The sequence below is a fragment of the Maniola hyperantus genome, chromosome 3 (genome assembly GCF_902806685.2).
Source record: "Maniola hyperantus chromosome 3, iAphHyp1.2, whole genome shotgun sequence".
Taxonomy (NCBI): Eukaryota; Metazoa; Arthropoda; class Insecta; order Lepidoptera; family Nymphalidae; genus Maniola; species Maniola hyperantus.
The window spans coordinates 1204935-1229975 of NC_048538.1; the positions used below are offsets into that span (position 1 = coordinate 1204935).

Genomic DNA, 25041 nt, shown 5'->3' on the forward strand with positions numbered 1-25041 from the left:
TATTCTATTCTAGCGATTGATAAGATTTTATGGCAGGTTAAGTGATAGGTTTGATAAAATAAAAAAATAAAATAAAAAATAATATAAAAATCCATTTATTTTAGGTATCTTCTTCACTCTGGGCTGGTTTCCGCACTTAAACGTTTCCGTCTGTTGTGCGTTTATTTTTAGGTATTTAACGTTGCATTTTAATGATTGTTGACACAAGAAATATTGAAGTTTCACATCTAACAGTACACACTACATTTTATTCTGAGCATTCGGTCCATACCTACTATTATTAATAAGTTATTGCTATTTTTATGACTGATATACAAATAAAAATCGTATTCTGAGACTTCGGAATAGACGATTTGACATAAGCGTATGTAGCCAATTGGCAAATTTATTTGGCTTATGACTTTTACCGCTTTTTCCTATCTATTACACATTCAAAATTCTTAAATGTCTTCGTAATCACCCGAAAACAGTTGAACAATTTTTTTTTCTTTTGAAATTGGAGAGCGTTCAAAAACGCGGCGCCACGGTGGCCCGCGCGGTCCGTGGTCCGCTCATTTCACTGCCCAATGGCTCGTGAACCACGTTTCTGCACGTTAATTGATTAAAACGCAGTGTGTCAATCCGCCGGACGAAGCTCGAAGGGATCGCGCAAACGCATCGATTTTGGGCGTGCGTACGTTCATTAATGTTTGGCGTACGTACCTCCCTGGTGTAGGAGACTGTCTAGTACGCGACAGGTCGGGATGGCAATCGGGGTATAAGACGGGGGACGCCCGCAAACCCGCACGTCTTGAAGCTGAAGTGGCAATGGGCAGAGCACATAGTACGTAAAACCGATAGACTTTGGGGTCTCAAGGTGCTGGAATGGCGACCTCAGGTGGACAGACGACATCAGACGAGTCGCAGGGAGCCGCTGGACCGTGGCGTGTGGAAGTCCCTACGTACAAGAGACCTACGTCCAGCAGTGGACGTCTATCGGTTGATGATGATGATGAACTGCCGTCATGCGTCGCTGTTGTGACGCAAGCTTAAAGATGCGCTGGGCCGGGTTAAACCACCCCGGGCGATCTAGTGCAGGAAGAGCTCATGGCTCCTGTCTGCGCAGTCTGCCTCTGAACGCTCTCTACAGTCTAATTTAAAACACGCGTGACGACAGCAGCACGGGAAGAAATTACACTGAACACGTGACTGCAGCACGCACGCACGCTGCAGCACGTAACTGCATTACGGCAACAACGTCCGGGAAATTTTGAATGTAAGAAACGTCACAGTGATGGCATCAACATGGTCCGTGAACGAGCAACTGCCTTCATTCGTCGCTATTGTGTACGCAAGCTTAAAGATGCGCTGGGCCGGGTTAAACCGCCCCGGGCGATCTAGTGCAGTGCCAGAATCGAATGAACCAGCTCGGTTCACATCAAAGGAACCGCTCATAGCTCCTGTCTGCCTTTGAACGCTCTCTAAAGTCTAATTTAAATGACGCGTGGCGCTATCGTGATGCTTTTGAATTATGGCACGCGTTGTGCCTAACGATAGACACAGTCTAGCTAGCGTACAGATTAGATATCATGCTACTTGTAGGGTCAAAGGCAGAGGGGAGAGGAAGAGATGGGCAACACGTCCCGTATCAATTGGATAACGGAATGATAGGGTTAAACCTGAGCAAGCGATTCTGAAAACAAACTTGAACCAAATAGGGTCTTGGACTGTACTAATAAAATGAAGTAATTTTTGTATAGCGGTAGTTTATGGGTCTAGAATTCATTATTAATTATTATTTTTCATTTTTACAAATACCTACACTTACTAAGGACTTAAGGTTGGTCCTTCAATCACGTCGCAACGGAGCAACGGATCGACGTGATTTTTAGGGTCCCGTACCTCAAAAGGAAAAACGGAACCCTAATAGGATCACTTTGTTGTCTGTCAGTCTGTCTGTCTGTCTGTCCATCTGTCTGTCAAGAAACCTACAGGGTACTTCCCGTTGACCTAGAATCATGAAATTTGGCAGGTAGGTAGATCTTATAGCTGACATTTGGGGAAAAATCTGAAAACCGTGAATTTAGGGTTAGATCACACAAAAAAAAAAATTGTGGTCATGAACTAATAATTAGTATTTTCAACTTTCGAAGTGAGTGACTATATCAAGTGGGGTATCATATGAAAGGTCTTCACCTGTACATTCTAAAACTGATTTTTATTTATTTTTATGCTATATTTATTAAGTTTTTGAATTATCGTGCAAAATGTCGAAAAAATACGACTGTAGTACGGAACCCTCATTGCGCGAGCCTGACTCGCACTTGGCCGGTTTTTGCATGGATATAGTTAAAGACCTGGAAAGTGACATAGGCTACTTTTTAACCTGGAAAATCAAAGAGTTCCCATGGGATTTTTAAAAAACCTAATTCCACGCGTAACGAAGTCGCGGGTATCAGCTAGTTGATAATATTATTATGGGTATTAAATAAATAATAAATAAAATAAAAATCTTTTTTATTCGTATAAACTTTTACAAGTACTTACGAATAGTCGGATGCATCTACCACTATCTATCACATCTATTACCCAGGGACCATTAACTTGTTGTTGTTCTGTTGTTGAATATAGTTTTAAATTAATTGGTATTGTGGCTAATTCCATTGTACACAATCTCTAAACTAAACTAAAATGTCACTCCTAAATCTATTGCTATCCCTTATGTAATGTTGCTTGCGGAAAAGGATGGAACTAGATTTAGGCCTGTTAGTTTAGTTTAGTTTAGAGATTGCGTACAAGAGAATCGGCCCCTACGTAGTATTATTGTTAATAGTTGATAGTTTATGATTCCGTGGCATCACCCGGCAAGCTGAAAATCAGCGCTGTACCTACTATGTTCTTGTGCATTAAGGCATACAGCATATCAAATCAAATCAAATCAAATCATTTATTTGCACGATTGCAGGTACAATGATGGTGTTACAGTGGTTTATTTACAGCTACAATCCGCCATACAGTAGGCATGCAAAATTTATTTTCTTATTATCTATTATTAATAAGCTATTTTTTTTACTTTTTTTTTTAGAATTATAATGTTCAACAGTCACATATCACATAATATCACATGTCACATAATAATTATCTACCTGTAATATATTAACCAAGAAATAATTTAAAAAAAATAGTCAATATAATAAAATCACATCAAGTCAACTCTAATTAAAATACCTTAAGATTACTATTATTATTACTACATAATTATAAATTAAATATTTTATTCCTTGTATTCAAAAAATTCTTTAACGGAATAATTCTGAGCTGGGACCCTTTTTCGGGTTGTGACATCCTACATGACAGTTTGTTCCGGCGCTTCTCTTGCTTGAAGCACGTTGGGCTTACGCTCAGGTGGAAGAAGCGCCGAAATAACCAGGTCTCAGTTGCAAGATGTGATGTGAGGCACAGTTTGTAAAATAAACATCTTTTCTTTCTTTCTTGTTTTGTAGTCCAACTGAAGTTGTATGATTGCTAGACAGTGTGTTGGTACCTGTAACAGTCATCTGTCGGACTTGCTGCCCGACAATCGGCATCGTATCCCGCCATCGGGCGAAACCATGTAATACGCTCGTACTTAATCAGATGAATGTCTGTGGCCAATTGGAAAACAGTGATCAAGGCAGTGGTCCGACCGCCGACGATGAACGAGAAACAAGTAGAACTAGAAATAATTGAACATGTTCAATTCTTTCTAGTTCTACTCGTTTCTACTAATACAGTCCAAGACCCTATTTGGTTCAAGTTTGTTTTCAGAACCGCTTGCTCAGGTTTAACCCTATCATTCCGTTATTCAATTGATACGGGACGTGTTGCCCACCTCTTCCTCTACCCTCTGCCTTTGACCCTACAAGTAGCATGATATCTAATCTGTACGCATGCATGTAGCATGATATCTAAGATGAACGAGAAACGAGTAGAACTAGAAATAATTGAACATGTTCAATTCCATTCGCAGCGATTTTACTCGCGGCGAGTAATTTTTAATCGCAGCGAGTAGCATGTCACACCTCGCGAATTTACTCGCGGCGATTACATTCGCAACGAGTAGTCGCTCCGTGTGGCTTAAGCTTTAAACGAGTTGCCGATCAACGAGAAGCGAGTGTGTAGTTTCGATAGTTTTGTCGCCGGGGTACAAGCGAGTGTGCAAGTGCGATGAGCGATTACTCGCCCCATTCGCTCGCGGTCGCTCAGTCCTGTGCAAACTTGCGCGCGAGTTTTTTTTTTTTTTTTTTTATTCATTATAGGCAAACGCTTGACCGCAATCACACCTGATGGAAAGTGATGATACGGCCTAAGATGGGACGCGTTTACCTAGAAGATGCCTATTCACTCTTGTTTTAAAGATACCCGGGTTGTAGTTACACGTGTTCAAGCGAGCGAGCATCGCTGAACGAATAATTATCGCTGAGCAAGTTTATTTTTGAAAGCTCGTCGCTCAGCGACAAAACTAGTAAAGCGAGTCGTCGCCGGCAGTGTGAACAGTCAGAGAACAACTTTTGATAAATGCATCTCTATCGTTTACACGGAATGTACTTACATTTATTGTGCGTTTCTTGAGAGAGAAAATCGCCGATAGTTAGTCGTTTTCTCGCCGGCGCAGCGGTCGGACCACTGCCTAATAGGAGCTCGTTCAAACCGCTCAAAGGACGGTGAGTTGACAGTTTTTCAGAGGGAAACAATGGATTAATTTCACCAGAATTCACCGTGAAATCGATATAATATTCGATCGTGGATGATAAAACATCGATTGGCGATATGAATGACACCGTTAAAGAAACTCAGCGAGTCGCAACGGAGTTAGGAATCTCGATTGTATCGCTAACAACGTAAATAGGTCTTGCGGTGATAATGCGCCACCTTTCACTCAAGTGTGGACTCTATTGTGTTCATAATACCCGTCATTGTTGATTGGCGGAAGTTTTCGGTTGAATATTAGATTTTTAAAAGAAATCAATAGATAATTTAAAAACCGGCCAAGTCCGTGGCGGGCCACGCGCAGTGTAGTAATCATCAGTACTATCCACCTGTCTTCGTTTTTGCGAGCGTTCTGGTTACACCCTGTATAATATTTCAGAACATGTTATACCTACTGATGTTCTGTTCTCTTTGTCCACAGAAGAAGCAACAAGCCCAGAAGGCGTGAAGGAGCGTGAAGAGCGGGAGCGGGGCGCGCGGGGCGGCGGGGCGGAGTCCCCCGCGCCCCGCGCCTCCCCGCCGCCCGACGAGCGGGACATCGAGCACAGCATCCCGGCTACCCTCATTCAGGACCCCAATGCTGAGAGGTGACTTTCCTTTATTCATTACTAGATGATGATGATGATTTTGGTTTTTAAAAATCCCGTGGGAACTCTGATTTTCCGGGATAAAAAGTAGCCTATGTCCTTCCCCGGGATGCAAGTCAAAGTCAAAGTCAAGTCAAAGTCAAATGATTTATTCAAAATAGGTAATAAATTGCTCGTATTGATGGTCTGGTATGGTGTTAGATTTCTATCGCTATACCAAATTTTGTTAAAATCAGTTGAGCGGATGGGCCGTGAAAGGCTAGCAGACAGACAGACAGACACACTTTCGCATTTATAATATCAGTATGGACTAGCGACCCGCCCCGGCTTCGCATGGGGTGACTAATGTGGTGACAGTGAGGTGATTCTTCCGACATTTTGTTCAAATATCGTCATATTTCAACAAATTAACACAAACCAATATTAAACTATACCTATAAACCTTCCTCTTGAATTAATCTATCTATTGGTGAAAACCTGAAAACCGCATTAAAATCCGTTGCGTGGTTTAAAAGATTCGCGTTCATACATACAGACAGCGGAAGCGACTTTATTTTATACTATGTAGAGATAGGCAAACGCTTGACCACAATCACACCTGATGGAAAGTGATGATGCGGCCTAAGATGGGACGCGTTTACCTAGAAGGTGCCTATTCACTCTTGTTTGACTTTCCTTTATTCTAGAATCTAGAACATTTTTCCTTTCCTGTGAAAAGGAGCCCGAATAGGTTCGAAACTAGTCCGACTTATAAGTCCCGCAAATTGCTAATGCGCGTGGCCGCCATTTTAGTGACGTCGGCACTAGGCTGAAGTTTCGAGCTGATGGTATATTTTTGTTTCGGCTGACGTCAAAATGACGTCATTTCAATGTTAATGAGACATGGTTCCAGCGCAATAGCAATTAGCGCGACTTATACGTAAACGTACGGGATCAGCTATATTCTCCTTTTTAGGGTTCCGTAGTAAACAAGGAACTCTTAGTTTCGCCATGTCCGTCCGTCTGTCCGTCCGTCCGTCTGTCCTCGGTTAATCTCAGAGACTATTACTTAGTGCTAGACATCTATAATTTGGCAAGGGTATAAATATTAATCACGCCGACAAAGTGGTGAAATAAAATTGTGATAAATATTTTTTTTATTGATCACTACAGAGCACGGGTCTCCTCTCAGAGTGAGAAGGGTTTGGCCATAGTCTACCACGCTGGCCATGTGCGAATTGGTAGACTTCACACACCTTTGAGAACATTATGGAGAACTCTCAGGCATGCAGGTTTCCTCGCGATGTTTTCCTTCACCGTTAAAGCATGTGATATTAAAAGGTGCGTGCCCGGGATCGAACCTCCGATTAGAAGACGGACGTTCTAATCTTCTAATCACAAGGCTATCACAGCTGTCAATCATTTTTTTAAAGAATATTATCCTGTTTAATTATTACTAATATTCCCCCTTTCCCCTCCAACTAAGCGAAAAGCTTGTGCTAGGAGTAGGTACGACAATAGTGCAAAGGGCGGGGTTTGAACTGGCAACCTATCGGAATTTGGTCCGTTCCTTTACCGTTGAGCTATTGAGGCTATCATTAGACCCAAAATAAGCGAAAATAAACTATAGAGCTACAAATCCGAGATAAAGGCCACGTTTCAATAAAATCACAACATCCGAATGCCACCAGTATCACAGTATCTTCTCCGATACATTCATAACACTTCTGACACGAGCGCATTGTCTACTTGACGGTCGGTGGTCTCCGCTTCAATCCGTAGTGTCCACTTTAACGATCCCATTGTTTTCGATGATCAGTTGTCAACGGACTTGATTCAACCAATCACGAAAACCTCAACAACAACCCTTATCACTGAGTAATAAAGCTCTTTTTTGAATGAGCGAAGGTTCTTATGTAACCAGTCGTCATCCAATCACAAAAACCTCAACAACCCTTATTACGAAGTAGTAAAGCTCTTTTTTGAATGAGCGAAGGTTCTTATGTAACCAGTCGTCATCCAATCACAAAAACCTCAACAATAACCCTTAACACTGAGTAATAAAGCTCTTTTTTGAATGAGCGAAGGTTCTTATGTAACCGGTCGACGTGTGAAATGAATGAAGTCGCGATAGTGACGGCTAGTAGGTAGTGACACTAAAAATGATCAAGAATTCTTCATTTGACACTCCATCAATATCTGTTTTATGTTTTACTAGCTTATGCTCACGACTTCGTCCGGGTGGACTATACTTTGCAGATTGCCCATTTGCTTAGGAGCTTTGCCCTATGGTTTTGGTTTTGTTTTTTTTTTAGACAAATAATTACCTTTTTATATTCTGCAAACGATTTCCATTTATTCAACCTGGTTATAAAGAAATCTTATTAATATATATATTATATAGCTGTTCGTGCTGATTCACTGACTGACTGACTCACTCATTGATCACCTCTCCTGAACATTTTTGTATGAATTTTTTTTTTTACTGATATATTCATATAGAAAACAAAAATTCATTCGGAACAAAAATAAGGAGAGAGCTGATGATTGAGGAAATGTCATTCGAAACGTCATCCAATTGCCAATGAGCTGAAAAAAAAACTAAATGGCGAAAAAAGATGGCCGCCATACAAACGTCGTCGGTGTCTATCTCTGAGAGTATAAAAGATGGAAGAGTAGTTTCTTCGCAAAAGATGATCAGGATCTGAAGGTCTACTCGATGAATAGAAAAAAAATTCAAGATGGCGGAATTTATTTTTCCATAGAAAATGTATGGCAAATAATGTTCACATTTTGAAAGACCAACGCTGCTTGCTCGCGTGGGTGCGCGGACCACTGAAGTGGTCCGCGCACCCACGCGCCCTACTAGTTCTTTATGTTGCTGATATTGAGGTTATATTTAATCAATACTTCTTCTAAATAAAAGGATGTTTACGATTCTAACAGTAATTGTGGATATTTTCAATGATAGGATGAAGGAAAAGTCGTATACCAAATCGTAAAAAATAACACATTTTTTAAAATTAATTTAAGTTTTGACACGACGCGGACGCCACAAAAGAGGGACCGTTTACGGGAGATCTCCTTTCAAACCCCTAGTTTACCCCCTTGGGGGTTGCATATTCAAAAATCCTTTCTTAGTGGATGTCTCCCGATCCGTCCAGTAAGTAGTTTGAGCTGTGCGTTGATAGATCAGTCAGTCAGTCAGTCACCTTTTCGTTTTATATATTTAGACTAGCTGACCTGTCCCGGCTTCGCTCGGATGGAATTTAGAAAATCAGCGTGGGGGTAGAATTCCCAAAATTTCAGAATCGCCTATTTCTTCATTTATAACCGAAAATCCAAACACCAATTTTCATGGAAATAACTTGAGATATGACGGACTTTCATACAAACTTTCACCCTCTATTAATTAACCCACTTGGGAGTAAAATTTTCAAAAATCGTAAAATTTTATTTTTAACCGAAAATATACCAATTTTCATCGATGTAACATTAAAAATTACGGACTTTCACACAAACTTCCAACTATTTAACCAAATTTGGAGTTTAAATCCCAAAAAATATTTCTTAGTGGGTGCATGCGTTATAAAAGGTATCCTCTAATGTCAAAATTTCATATTTCTAACCCCAGCGGTTTAGGCTGCGCGTTGACAGATCAGTCTGTCTGTCAGGACTAGTCTTTTTATATATACAGGGTGTAACCACATCGCTGGCTAAATCGAAGACAGGTGATACAGGTACCTACTGATGATTATTGATAATATGATAACACAAAAAAAGTCCTATAATTTTGTAAAAGTTTACGATATATTGCAAATAAAACATCTGACTGACGCCAGAGATCAACGAACGTTGCGAAATTAGGCCATTCGGAGTCAATGCCACGTTCTAGGCGGGGCATTAACCCGAGTTTTGCACGCTATACATTGCGGGTTTGAAAAATACTAAATCACTAAAACTACAAAATGAGGCAAATGGTTATAGGTATTGGATTGTGTTTAGGTAGTACCAGTGGCGTGCAGATCATAGAGGCATAAATGCACTGCTTACCCCAGTTGTATATGTTTTTCATTATGATCTGCCAGTAAACAGGTTCCTACCTAACTAATGCCTAGCCTGGCTTCAAATCCTGTGCACGCCACTGGGTAGTACAACATTAATGCTAAGTTTTTGCTAGCGTTCTGGTTACACCCTGTACAGGCACTACCTATACTGAGTGTAACCTAAAATTTAAATAAAATTTAAAATTTAAATGTAAAATTTAAAGAAAAATTAAAAAAATATTGTCAAACACTATAGTTTTAAAATATATTGTACATAAGTTTTATTATTGTATAAATTCACCGTATCTTAAATAATGTTTCCTTCTATATTTATGTTTAAAATTGTTCTCATGTAAGTGAACTTTTGTTCTTTTTTGAGAAAATAAAGTCTTTAAACCTAACCTACCTAGTTAAACTCAACGATGCCGATGCAGCGAATGCGATGGATCACCTCTAGCGAGCTATAATTATCGCCAAGATAAAGCATGGGTGTAGATTTTTTTAAACTATATTTAAGTATGATTTATCACGCCGCATTAATGATCTTTTTGTGAATTTAATCCCACCATAATTGCAAACCGTTGTAATCTATTACTACTGTAGATTATTTTAGTGACTGGTATTAGACAGGGTCCAGTAATCAGAAAGGGCTGATGAACTTGACGTCCTCTCTGGCGCACTGGTAAGCACTGTGGTCTTATTAGTGGGAGGTCCCAGGTTCGATTCCCGGCAGGGGTTTATTTTATTTTATTTGTCCAAGAACAGCCCACAGAATTACACACTCAAAATTATACAAAATGTTATCGAGTTTTACAGGTCCTGTGTAACGCTAATTACGGACCGTTACAACGAGCATTAAATAGAACAAGTCGTAGGTACATTAAAATAACCTAACCTAAACATGAAAAATATACCTAAGCTATAAAATACAAACTGAATATTATAATTTATAATTAAATCAATACTAAGTTAAAATTGAAATTTTATATTCTAAATTTCTGGTCTGGCTTCAGCCGTGGCTAGTTACCACCCTACCAGCAAAGACGTGCCGCCAAGCGATTCAGCGTTCCGGTACGATGCCGCGTAGAAATCAAAGAAAGGATCATGGTTTAATAAAAACTGCCATACCCCTTCCAGGTTAGCCCGTTCCCATCTTAGATCATGAGATGCATCTTCACTTACCACCAGGTGAGATTGCAGTCAAGGGCTAACTTGTATCTGAACTAGCTTATGCCCGCGACTTCGTCCGCGTGGACCACACATATTTTAAACCCCCATTTTACACCCTTAGGTTTGATCTTTAACTATGAGATTTTAACATGAGCTTAATAAAATATGTCATACTGCTAATTGCAAAAATATTAACTACAAAACTTCTTTATAGACACTTCAAAACTGACAGAGTTTCATAGAAACTTCAAACCCCTATTTTACCCCTTTAGGAGTTGAATTGTGAAAAATCCTTTCTCAGCGGACGCCTACGGTTGAATTTTCTAAAATTCTTTCTTAGCGGATGCCTATGTCATGATAGCTATCTGCATGCCAAATTTCAGCCCGATCCGTCCAGTAGTTTGAGCTGTGCGTTGATAGATCAGTCAGTCAGTCAGACAGTCAGTCAGTCAGTCACCTTTTCGTTTTATATATTTAGATTAAAAAAAACTCCCTGTCACAGTAGGTAGTATGTACTACGGTCACAGTATAAGGAGACTCAGTAGTCTACATCTTTGATCTCGTGGTAAAGGTTTTGGCATTACTATGGAGATCCCGGGTCACTTGTCACCCCTTACCGCACGTGGCTCTGTCTAGACGGCTTCGTCGAAGCTCTGGAATGCATTGTCCGTTAGCGGATTTGTAGTTGTTTTTTAATTAATTTTTTTAAAAAGAATATTAGCCATGTTTAAACGACTAATATTCCCCTTTCCTCTCCAACTAAGCTTCAAGCTTGTGCTAGGAGTAGGTACGACAATAGTGCAACGGGCGGGGTTTGAACCGTCGACCTTTTTCGGTTTTCAGTCCACTCCTTTACCTGTTGAGCTATTGAGGCTTAAGCATTGTCTCTGTCGTTGAGTCCGACAAAACATCACATATGTATGAGTGACAGAGACAACGCTCTACAAGGCCGAGATGTCATTCTAAAGGCCGATGTTACAGTACGCGGCCAAAAGTGATGAACATCGATCTTTAGAAGGAGCAGATTAGTAGAGCACTGTCTCGGTCGTTGAGACCGACAAAGCGTCATATGGGTATGACTGACAGAGACAACGTTCTACTAAGATGAAATGTCATTCTAAAGAACTGTAGAACATTGCATACCACGGCATTAAGGCATAGATATAATAATTATTATCCTTTTATTTGTTCTTATAACAATGCAGAGGAAATTAATATTGATACAGTTGGCATACGTTAACTAAATCACCTAGGTACTTAAAATGATACGGCCATGAAAATGTTCTGAATAAAATGTAAGGCATCAATGCGTCGGTTATAATAGTGTTTGTCACTTTTTAGAAACACTTCAGTGCTTTGAGAATCAGAATAAGTAAGTACTATGTCTCAATATAATTAGACTAGCTTTAGAAAAATTCTTTCAAGTTAAATATTCTATTCTTGACATATTAGTCTGCACACTTTTATGTGTAATTATTAAGAGATATATCGATTAATTAGTTCCCAACAACTTAATTAGGATTCTAATATTTCTTTGGAGCATTAAAAACCGGACTTTAGTTCTCAGGTAGGATGCTTTTTGCGGGTGCAATGTAGTCTATATCGTGCTTGGATGTAGGAATATCGATCTTATTGTTAAGTGGTTATGTGAAATGTTAAGTTTTTGAAGTGTAGGTTGTGTGTTGGCTCCGTGCCGTCCCTGTTCCATCACTGTCAATTAGCTGCAGTAAGGAGACTCCATCAATCATAAACATTCTCTACAGAGCGCCGAGGCATCCATCCTGAGGGTCTATTGTTTAGATTTTCGAGTTTCATATCTACACTAATATTATAAAGAGGAAAACTTTGTTTGTTTGTTTGTTTGTTTGTTTGTTTGTTTTTTTGTTTGTTTGTTTGTTTGTACTGAATAGGCTCAAAAACTACTGGACCGATTTTAAAAATTCTTTCACCATTCGAAAGCTACATTATCCACGAGTAACATAGGCTATATTTTATTTTGGAAAAAAAATAGGGTTCCGTAAGATATTTGGGTTTTTCGGACACAAGGTGTAAAAAATCAACCAGAAAAGTTACTTATTTTGCGTACGCTGCCTAAACTATAAAAGATAGAACCATAAAATGTTCTAATTAATTGTAGATCTTATAAATATCTACAAAAAAGTCCGCGACACACTATACCCATCTATGTCGAGTGAGGCACAGCAACCATTTTTTTATTTAAAAATCTTGAATTTTTTTTTGACTACATTTCAACGCGTTTATTTTACTCATGCTATTAATCCTTATCAAAATAAATGATTTCATCACTAAGAACAGTTTATGGAGATAATATTTGGTCTTTGAATGATTAAAATTAGACGTTTGGTTTTGAAGTTATGGCGAAATTAAAATATTACGATTTCTGCTGCACGGCCCGTTGTATTATATATAGCTGATCCCCGCGGCTTCGCCCGCGTAGATTTAGGTTTTTAAAGATCCCGTATAGCCTATGTCACTCAGGAATAATGTAGCTTTCTACTGGTGAAAGAATTTTTAAAATCGGTTCAGTAGTTCTAAAGATTACCCCCTACAAACAAACTTAACGACATTACCTCTTTATATAATACAACGGGCCGTGCAGCAGAAATCGTAATATTTTAATTTCGCCATAACTTCAAAACCAAACGTCCAATTTTAATCATTCAAAGACCAAATATTATCTCCATAAACTGTTCTTAGTGATGAAATCATTTATTTTGATAAGGATTAATAGCATGAGTAAAATAAACGCGTTTAAATGTAGTCCAAAAAAAATTCAAGATTTTTAAATAAAAAAATGGTTGCTGTGCCTCACTCGACATAGATGGGTATAGTGTGTCGCGGACTTTTTTGTAGATATTTATAAGATCTACAATTAATTAGAACATTTTATGGTTCTATCTTTTATAGTTTAGGCAGCGTACGCAAAATAAGTAACTTTTCTGGTTGATTTTTTACACCTTGTGTCCGAAAAACCCAAATATCTTACGGAACCCTATTTTTTTCCAAAATAAAATATAGCCTATGTTACTCGTGGATAATGTAGCTTTCGAATGGTGAAAGAATTTTTAAAATCGGTCCAGTAGTTTTTGAGCCTATTCAGTACAAACAAACAAACAAACAAACAAACAAACAAACAAACAAACAAACAAAGTTTTCCTCTTTATAATATTAGTGTAGATAAAGAGGTAATGTCGTTAAGTTTGTTTGTAGGGGGTAATCTTTAGAACTACTGAACCGATTTTAAAAATTCTTTCACCAGTAGAAAGCTACATTATTCCTGAGTGACATAGGCTATACGGGATCTTTAAAAACCTAAATCTACGCGGGCGAAGCCGCGGGGATCAGCTAGTTTCTAATATAGCGCTCGTCTCGTTTCGTTTGTGAATGGAATTGATGGAAAATTCAATAAACTTCTGCTATCTAGATCCAAAACTAGTAGATATTTTGAGATGTTTGTATTTAGATTTTCGGGGGTTTTTAATGTTTTGTTCATTTGTGACATAAATTAAAGAAGATTTCGTTTTTAGCCATTAGGCCTATAGAGTTTACTTGCTGTCATTGGAATTAGCGTTAAATATTAGTACATGTATGAAATTGATTTTTACTAAAAAAGACTAATCTAAGGGATTTTTGAAAATTCAACCCCTAAGGGAGTAAACTAGGGGGTTGAAATTTGTGTAGTCCACGCGGACGAAGTCGCGAGCATAAGCTAGTTTTATAATAAAAGTTCATATAAGTACAATATTGTATTTAAGTATGTATTAAAAAACTCCGCACCTTTATTGCTTCGTAAACATCTGTGCCGGTTTTAAAATTCACGTTGTAACTGCGAAATTATTCACACAGTATCAGGTGTCCCCAAAACTGACTTACACCCGCACAATGCGAAACTAAACACTGACAGTGCCTTCGAGATGCACCACAGCCTAAAAACTAAATGAATCTACCGGTAAATCAAAACTCGAACTGTTCGCACCATAGATTTGTGACATTGAAGTTTGTGTGAATTGAAAAAGTCGTTAATCATTATTCATTACTCATTGTAAAGCATTTTGTAACAAAAACGTGAAAAAGAAAAAAAATTGTGTGTAAATATAGTGTGAACACGAACTTTGTCTATTAGGTAAGCTTGGATTAATATCCTTAAGTTTTTTGAACCCCCAAGTCGTAGATTTTAATCTGCAGTAGAACGCTTTATGTATGGTTTTAAAATTCACGTTGTAACTGCGAAAATATTCATACAGTATCAGGTGTTCCCAAAACTGACGTACACCCGCACCATGCGAAACTAAACACTGACGGTGCCTTCAAAATGCTTCGGGACAACTCTACATTACACCACAGCCTAAAAATTGTGTAAATCTACAGTAAATCAAAACTCGAACTTTGATAATTATACTCAAGTTCTTTTGAATCGACTAATTCGTAGATTTTAATCTGATTTGCAATTTATGTTTGATGTAAAACTTCTTCAGGCACGACTTGAGAAATTGCTTGGGACTTGGGAGTAACTTAAAACCTTTTCGGACGTATGTATTCATAGGTCATTTCCGCCAAAAATGGCCGCCAAACAGATCAGCTGTTTCGACTATTCTTTTATCGAATTGGTGGTATAATACCAAGCAATTTTTTTGACTACAAATTATTTCGGCTGTAAATTATTTTTATAAATCGCTTTTCGTAGGGATTTTCTCGGGGTTGGGATGATTTTAATACGGTGTCCCAGGTCTTTCCGCATTCTGTTTTATATTTTATATGTATAGAATTTTTAGGCTGTGGTATATTTTAGCACTATTTCCGATAGCGTGCGTGACATGACGTGACGGGAGTGAAAAGGAAAAAAACAAAAAATGTCACCATATTAAATGCGAGTGAAAAGGAAAGAAACACGAAATGTCACACATAAATACGAGTGATTGATTGACCCGCAGTCGGCTAATGCTTATCGGAAGCAATAAACAGCTGCGGTTGTGAATATTTCGTAACGTTTTTTTTTTAATGAGAATCCTACTTTGTGTTTATCGTGTGTGTCGATTCAGTAGGGATTCCATAGTTTAGTCAATAGTAAGGATAGTATGATGTCTCTTTTTACACTGTGACTTATATATATTACTAGCTTATGCTCGCGACTTCGTCCGCGTGGAATACATAAATTTCAAACTCCTATTACACCCCTTAGGGGGTGGAATTTTCAAAAATCCTTTCTTAGCGGATGCCTACGTCATAATAGCTATCTGCATGCAAAATTTCAGCCCGATCCGTCTAGTAGTTTGAGCTGTGCATTGATAGATCAGTCAGTCAGTCAGTCACCTTTTCCTTTTATACATACTGTAGGCGACGCAATTACCTTATTGTCATTCCTTTTTTATTTTTCTAAATAAACGAAAGAAGATTCGAGAACGCGCGGACTTCGACCATATAATTTTATAATAGGCGCATCGCCTCAGTCAGCCAATGCACGCGATCGTGGCAACAGTCAGTTAGTTTCTCGAGTCTCACGTATCGAATAACCCAGTGTTTTATTTTATCGCCTACACATACTTAGATAATAGGTATATATTTAAGAAGAAGATAGAGAGATATTTAAATAAAGCTCGATACATTAAGATACTCATAATTTGTTTCTATTCGGGGACACTAGTGAATAATATCAAATTTTGTTTTTTTATAATTTTCAACTATAAATCGGCCAAGTGCGAGCCAGGCTCGCGCACTGAGGATTCCGTATTACAGTCGTATTTTTTCAGAAACCAAAGATTTCGATAAATGTTGACTTCCGGGACGTGTCCTGTTCTAGAAAAACGTTACACCACTCTTGTCTAATCCCTTCAAGGCTAAATGATAATTTACGTTAGACAAGAATTGTTATTCTTTGAAAAATGTTTTAACACGTGTTATCAACAAATAAATTTATGACAATTATTTGAATAATTACATTGTACCTAATTATAATAAAATTAACGAATTCATGACTGATTGGTATCATCCACATCAGTATTTCCTACATACCTAGGTGCATAACAAATGACAATAATTCCTAGGAAAACATTTTCAAAAATTAAATTGACTATTCATTTTCAAAATACAGGTTTGTTGGTAGCCATGATTGCTAGTCTTTTTCTATATATAAAAATGAATAGCTAAATGTGTTGCTGATCGCAAATCTCGAGAACAGCTGAACCGATTTCGCTAATTCTTTTTTTCATAATATTCCTTGAAGTACGAGGATGGTTCTTACGGAATCGACTGTTAGGCGGTATGAAGTTCGCCAGGGCAGCTAGTTTCTAATAAGAAAACTAGTGGATTTCAGACTGAATTTAATTTGCCTAATGTTATTTTGATATCTCTCAAATTTTTCTTAACAATAATAAATTATTGTAATTATCGTCTAATTGCATTTTTTATTATTAAGTATAGATCTAGGATTTTTCATCCTAGAAAAATGTGGCATACCTACCTAAGTAGATACTCATAATCATTATTGAAACCAAAAGTAGGATCTTATCGTATAAATGGATCAATCAACTACTCGATTAGCTTTGCGATATTTTGTAAATCAAATTACATAGTAAACCTAATTGGTCATCGCGAGTTGTCTAGTTGCCATTGGTGTCACGACAGTGAGTCAGCTATGCGAAGGAGCTCGCGCTTGTCGGGCGGCTGTCATCGAAACGATCGCCCGTCATTGCACGTCCACCTCGCGCATAGCACGCACGCTTGCATTACGCAGCGAACCACCCCTCGAAGAGGTGTGCATATGCCTATCTCTCTTCTCCGCGCTGATTCGTCGGTTGACGAAGCCTCCGTCTCGCTCTAGTGAGGGGCGTGCGGGGAGGGGGCGCTGCAGGCGGGTCGTAAATCACGCGGCGTCTCATTCCACGCGGGACCGCCGCTGCCGCCGCAGGCACCGCGCACTTCCCTCCCGACCGCCGGCTAAACGGCGCGTCTTTCGCGACGTGTTTACATTCACTGTTGGGAAGTTCATTTTGTCTTGTAAAAAGTGATTTTGACTCAAGTGTTGTTTGATTGATGGATCCGAGAACGTTTCGACATCGACAGTTTGGAACAAACTGAAAAGATTTCGTCCAAAATGATCGTCGAGCCCGACCACGTGAGGTAGGACTTCTTTGTGCAAGTGTTTTTGATTGTTTTTGTAATTATATTAATTCGATTGTATCTATAGGACGGGTTTTTGTTGTCCTCATTTTTTGTTGTATTAAATTTGAATATTATTTGTTTTGTTTCCACTAGACTTCTGTTTTTGAACTTGTGTTTTGTCTTCAACTTACCGTTCATTTAGATAATGTGCATCAATCTGATAATTTTCACTGATAATACTGAAATTATCATTGATAAAGATCTGTTTCTATATTCATTACTTTCGCTATCTGGAAAACTGTTTCGACGAAATTGCAAGTCGATTATAAATTTTATCTTTATTATGTTCAATTAAATGTAATTTCAAACTACGGTTCTTCTAGTTTGATATAGTAAATTAATCAATATTGATGACAACTGACAATATATTTCTTCTTTTAGACGTTGATTCATTTAGCTATACTGCATTAAGTTAAGTAATCTTAGTAGTTTCACTAGACAAGATTTATTTTTATTGCTTTTGTTGTACATCGTCGTATTATAATCAATGTCTATAAATTTTATCGATTAGACACATCGATTCGATAAGTGGTCCCTCATTGTTACAAAGCGTTGTTTATCAAAGAATTATCTTCGATCCTTGAATTCTTAATTGTCATAAATAACTATTCTTTTTTTTTTGTTGAATTATTGTACCTACCTACAGCTTTGTCGTATCGAATGATTTATGTTAATGGGCTTTAGGTACAACGAGATATTGATTGATATATTTTTCAGTTAGAATTTTTCCAATTACAATTAAGTTTGTCAGCGTTTAATTTGTTTTGACTATTATACGTTTTAAGATCGGCACCGTTGATTGTTTTTTTTAAATCAGGAATTTCCTATACTTGTCCATTAAAAGTTAATTAAGTAGGTGGGTGTAATGAATCGTTAAAATTTCACGCGTTTTTTTGTCTTTAGAAGTTCCTCTAAATTTATTATTTTACATACTTAAATAATAAGATTCTTTAAGAATGGCCATAACAAGCTACGATTTGCATTTAAATGTATTAAATTATTCATTTTTATGTCAATCTCCTTCGAATAAATAAAAAAAATTGCTAATGCTACTATTACTATTCAGATATATGGCAGAAGATAGTATGGCACATTGACAGAGTTTTATTTGTATTAAATTATTAAAAACCGGCTTCGTAGTGCAAAGGTGAATCGCTATATTCCAAGATTTATTGAACTTTTATTCATTAAATAGGTTTCTAAAAGAAAATTAGATAAATTACTGTTTTGTCGCGAAACCCTCTACTACTTTACCAATTAGGAAATCTATTTATTTAAATCTATCGGATTTCTATTTACCATACATGGACTTCCATAGTAATAAAAAATGGTCACTTTTGAAAAGGAACTATTATTTGAAGTGATAAATGACTTTATGACTATATCAAGGTGATTAGCACCAAAATATATCGAGGTCAATAGTTTTCTTATTCACACCTTTCTTCGAATTTCCGAATTAGTTGTTATAAAAACCTGGAACTTTAGTTTCGTATTTTCAACATGCAGTGCGTATTGCTCGGCCAGCCCCCTCAATCCATAAATCTTAATTACCCATATGACGCATTGGCACATGTTACTGCGAACGAAACTCCGAATGAAACGCCTACAATTCACGAGCGGCTTTTATAGGAAACAATATTTTACATTAGATATGGCATCCATTTCGTCACAAAAAATTAGGGCACCAACCGTTATGGATCTATATTTATTTCTCTACTACTGAATGTTTCATTCAAAAGTACTCTGTGAATAGGCGTAAGATATTCCTCAACTGCACAGAGTAACTGCTATTGCAGTTGCACGAAGCGCGGCATTTTAGACGAAACGCAATATATAGTCCCACTCGCCATTGTTGGCTTTTACTGACATCGTAACTTACTGGGAAGCCCACAGCTCAAGAGTGCTCGGGCAAAGAAACTTGAAATACTTCTTACAGTGACAAACTGCTGTGAAGTAAATCTTTTAACTGGGAATGAGATGTTTATACATGTTTTTGTTTGTTCACAGGGAGAGTCCAAGATGTTTGTCACGGGAGTCGTCTGGCGCGCCACGATGTCCCTCCAACGACTCCGTGTATTCGGGTCGGAGCGCGCCGAGTCTGCCTCTGCCAGCTGCATTATCAGCGGCACTGCCGGCCGCCTTGCCTGCAGCGCTCTTGCCCCCCCACTCCGCAGCCGTGGCGGCCTACCTCGGCGCCGCAGCCGCAGCGGCCCAACAGAGACTCCTCATGTCCTGCCAAGAAGACATGACAGATTCGGAACGCGCAGATGCCGTACTAGACTTCAGCACAAAGCGAAGTGAATCCCCTATCGATGATGATGACGATGACGCCGTCAATCTTACCAAGAACGAAAACGGTCCATTAGATTTATCAGTGGGCACGAGAAAACGTGCACCCCAAGATACTCCATCACCCGTACCAACGAGAAAAAGTTCTCGGACGTCTGACTTTAAATCGATTTCTACACCATGGACGACACCCGTTGCCCCACATCTACCTTATTTCGCAGCAGCTGTTGCCGCAGCTAGCTTATCACCTAAAGGTGGCCTTCCACATGACTGGAATGGAAAATTAAAACATGGAACACCTACACCGAACGATGCTACTAAGGCACTGGAAAAAATGAGTGAATTAAGCAGGTTAGGTGGAGAAGAGCTTTTTAGATCTGTTCAGAGCGCAGCTTTAGGTGCTGGGTTAACCCCTAATGCAGCGGCTCGCCACTCTGCCTGGCAGTCACATTGGTTAAACAAAGGAGCTGACCAAACAAAAGACGTTTTGAAATGTGTGTGGTGCAAGAAAAGCTTTAATTCGCTTGCTGATTTAACTGTCCATATGAAAGAAGCCAAGCATTGTGGCGTGAACGTTCCAGTGCCTCCATCGGGTTGTGGACCGATGCCTCCTTCGCTTCTACCGCCATCTAGTTCACCTTCAACGCCATCTCATAATTCCTCCTCTTCAAGCGGATCATCCAAACCAAATCATAATGATCTTAATATGCTCATTAAAGAAAATATGCCAATACCTAGGAAACTAGTCCGCGGTCAAGATGTATGGTTAGGAAAAGGGGCCGAACAAACTAGACAAATACTTAAATGCATGTGGTGCGCGGAGAGCTTCCGCTCTCTGGCGGAGATGACAAGCCACATGCAGCGCACCCAGCACTATACTAATATTATATCACAGGAGCAGATTATCTCTTGGAAGTCTTCCGACGAAGCCAAGGGGTCCAACTCCAGCACTCCCGGTACCAACAACGCAGTTCCTCCGACGACAGGAACGAGTAGTCACGTTAGCGCTGTATTAACTTGTAAAGTTTGCGACCAAGCGTTTAGTTCCTTAAAAGAATTAAGTAATCATATGGTTAAGAACTCTCATTATAAAGAGCATATTATGCGTTCCATAACTGAGAGCGGTGGTAGGAGAAGACAAACGCGCGAAAAGAGAAAGAAGTCCTTACCGGTAAGGAAACTTCTCGAACTCGAGAGAGCCCAGCACGAGTTTAAAAATGGGGAGGGCAACGGAGTTCCTATGGGAAAACCGATTAGGGATTTCGGGGCTGGAAGCCGCATAACGTGCGAAAAATGTGGTGATAAAATTGAGACTGCTGTATTCGTAGAACATATTCGACAATGCATAGGCGCGCCTATGTCAAATAGCCAAAGGAATTTTCTAAAAAGTGCTCTTCTTTCAAATAATATTATCCCACCTGATGTTCCCGGCCACATCACTCCCACCAGTCGCGACGGACGTAAAAGTATCAATGACGAAGTCCCCTCTCCGGGATCGACACATCACCGTTCCCCTTCTTCAGTTAACGATTCTTCTCCTAGTTCCAAAGATCACAACCCTAGCAATGAAAAAAGTTCGTCACCATCTGTACTTAATGCCATAGAACAATTAATAGAAAAGAGTTTCGACACCCGTTCCCGGCATTCAGTACCCGGTATGCCCGGTGGGGCTTCTCATGCTCCGATTGGTTCTAGTATTTTGAAAAGATTAGGTATAGATGAGAGCGTAGACTACACTAAACCTTTGGTAGATGCACAGACTATGAGCATGTTAAGAAATTATCATCACCAACAAGGATATGGTCGTCGAGAACGTAGTGGTAGCGAATCTAGCTCCATGTCCGAAAGGGGTGGTAGTAGGGTGGAATCTCTTACTCCCGATAGAAAGTTGGATTCTTATCATATGACTCCGCGTACCACCCCGGACACCCGCGGCTCCCAAACCCCTGCGTCAGAAGATCGCCCCGCAGAAGTTAGGATAAAGAAAGAGATCACGGACGAGGAAGATCGAGACACTTGTGTAGATTTGAGTAGTCAGTCAGTTAGGGTTAAAACTGAAGTAGATGATGATGAGGAGCATGCGAGGCCGAATAGTGGGGGTGAAGAAGACGTAAAGCCAACCGTCCCTAAGCGAGAAAGCGAGGGTCCGAGCCCAGTCCCAAGTCCACGTAGCCCGGCTAGCGATCGTTCCGCGCCCACTCCTGGTGCTGATAGGAAGCCGGCTTCCAGTTTAGGAGCTCTGTCATCCATGTTTGATAGCCTCGCTGGTGGCGGATCTTCAAATGAGCCTAGTTCTTCCCGACGTGGAGGCAGTCATCCCCTGGCTGCTTTGCAAAAACTTTGCGATAAAACTGAGACTAATTCGTCTCGCGCGCCGCCCCCTGCACCGTCTCCTGCAGGTCCACCAAGCATTTTAACTTTCAGTTGGGCTTGCAACGACGCCGTAGTGACAGATTCGATCATGAAATGTGCTCTGTGCGATACTCCATTTATATCGAAGGGCGCGTATCGGCATCATCTTTCCAAGATGCATTTCGTTAAAGACGGTGCTCTACCAGAGCCTGTCCCGGTCAAGGCCCCGCCGCCTGCACCGTCTCCAGGCGCTCACAAAAGCAGCGGGTCCAACGCTGCTTCGCCGCAAGACCCCCGGAGTCCGTCGCAATCGTTCGACGAAAGTCCTCACTCCAAGTTCCTTAAGTACACGGAACTGGCGAAGCAGCTGTCCAGCAAGTACGTGTAGAGGCGAGGGCGGCGCCCATCAGTTGTGATGATACCATATCCTGCTACGTCGATCCTGTCGAGGGTCGTTAGGTCGCGACGCGACGTTAAGTATTTCGAAACTCTTTGCCAATTTAATTATTTAGGTAATCGTTAGAGTTCACCGCATAGTTCGGTTAGTGTAATTAACGACTAGCGACATAAGTATACGCCAAACGTCTTACGTTCGTTTAGATGATAAGAGAATATTTTCAAAATATTGCCTTTAGGAGAGGACGGACGTCGCGCGGCGTCGTCGTCGGCCGCGGCTATCTTCCACTACGTTGATTCCATTTCAATAATTGTAAATATTATAAGTCGCATTAAGTCTTAAAAGTTCGATTCGATCTCTTGTAAATGTATATTTTTTGCTAATAATCCAAAACGAGACAAATCGTTTGTAATCTTGTTGGCTGCGCACGCGATCGGCTCGCACGACGAATCGGCGCCGTCGTGTCGTATCGTGTAAGTCTGTCAGTATTTAATGAAAATTCGTTGCAATATTATCATTTTTGTGTTACTTAATTTTTTATGTAAATCAGAGTTAGGGTTAGCATGGTCTTAGTTTACTTTATGTATATTTTGAAGTTTCCGTTCGTTCGGTCAGGCGTTGAGATCCGTCGATGCCCGCAATCTCGGAGATCAAATCTCAATTCGGTTCGTGTACATATACTACATACGGCGCAGTGGTCATAGCATGCAATATTACAATCTCCTTAGTGTAAATTTTGCTCTAGAATGCTCTCCTCGTGAGGTTGCTATTTATTATTTAGTGTTAAGTGTAAGCTAAGCGACTCTCCTGTGAAAACATGTATACCATTGTACCAGCGCATTCATCGGTTGTCCAAATCAACCTATTGTATTTATAAAGTGATAAATTATACAATTATTTCTTTAAAAGGACGACTACATTCGTATACGTTTAGGACACTGTATAACGTGGTTTCTTCCAGTTGTAACGACAGATATACGATGATGTATATACGGTAATTGTGAGTGAAAAAGCTCTTTTATATATTAAAAAAATATTGTAAACTGTATAATGTAAGTTTCAAACGATATCAGTGTAATAACGCAATGTGATTTCAACTCTCGGAGCATGACTGTAGATTGATTTTTGATGCAGTTTAAAATAAATTAGGAAATTATTTGCTTGTTTTTAATCATTCGATATAGTCGTTCCTGAAGTTCATGTACGTGCAGTCATGTTCCGAAGGTTATCCACTCCTTAAGAGCCCGTTTCACAAAGTTCATACACATTTTTTTATAACAATCATGATGACCATAAACAATTTTAAAAAGTGACACAAAATTAACTTTTTTTTTTAAATAAGACACTTAATGCAATTTTATTTTTTTCTATGTCTACCTTCATAAGTTTCCTTTCCGATTTTGGAATTTAATAGATTAGAATTGATTTATTAGGTACCATAAGACTGTTAGAATGTTTTTGTCGACTCTTTTAAGCTATTGTTTCAGATATTGCTAATGATTCAGTTGTTCACGAATCACTAAACTAAATTGCACAGGTCTAAAAATGGTGCTACAAATTTTTTTTTCAAGGAGCATTTTTGAACAAGATGGCACTGTCTAATTTTAGACCCTGTTAATTTAATTTATCGTAGAGATTTGTACACAAACGCTTTTAGCAGTATGTATTTCCCTTGACTAAAAATACCTTATTAATATCAAAACGATATTTTTTGATGGAATTAGTAATTTTCGTAAATTTTTGCAAAGACTTTGTGAAACGAGCTCCGAAAACTGAAAATTTTAACGAAAATCGTAAAGTATCATTTTAACGATAATAATTGAAAACATACGACAAATACTATTATGTATACGCTAGCTCTGATGAGAGAATTTTGCTCATTCTTTAAAAATGAAAAATGGTGTTGAATATTGATTTTACCAAATTTAATAATCTTATTTAATATTTTATGTTGTATTTCAAAATGCAATTAAAAGCTCAAAGAAATATATATGTTAAATACTATACAAGTATTTTATTTTATCCTCATTTTAATATAAGTACATAGATAAGAAAAAGTAAACATTGGTACTGATTCTGAGCACAACCTAATTTTAGAGTATTCGCATCCTCTTCTTACTAATGTAATATGAAAGTTACACAGTTTGACAGTTTTAAATTTAATTTTTAGATGGTAAAATTCGTGATTTTAGTCGCACAGTCGCGAGCCTGCAGTAGTGTTTAAAGTAGCGTGCACAAAAATTTAGAGTCTCTAAATGTAAAGTTGATGTTCTGTCCCTTTATAACATTGTTAAAAAGAAAAGGATGCAGATAG

At 38.9% G+C, this 25041-nt stretch overlaps 1 protein-coding gene across 2 annotated transcripts in view; it reads left to right on the forward strand.

Annotated features, from left to right (window-relative positions):
• Positions 1-24736, forward strand: part of tio (zinc finger domain-containing protein tiptop) — a 437818-nt gene extending 413082 nt beyond the window's left edge. The window contains exons 4-5 of one of the 2 annotated variants that reach the window (XM_034984144.2): positions 5150-5315; positions 19697-24736. In XM_034984144.2, the coding sequence (XP_034840035.1) occupies positions 5150-5315; positions 19697-22718 (3188 nt within the window). In that variant the 3' untranslated portion in view covers positions 22719-24736. Of the gene's footprint in view, positions 1-5149; positions 5316-17270; positions 17648-19696 lie in introns of those variants that run through there. The other variant, XM_034984145.2, reaches the window with a different exon arrangement.
• Positions 24737-25041: the final 305 nt, after the last annotated feature.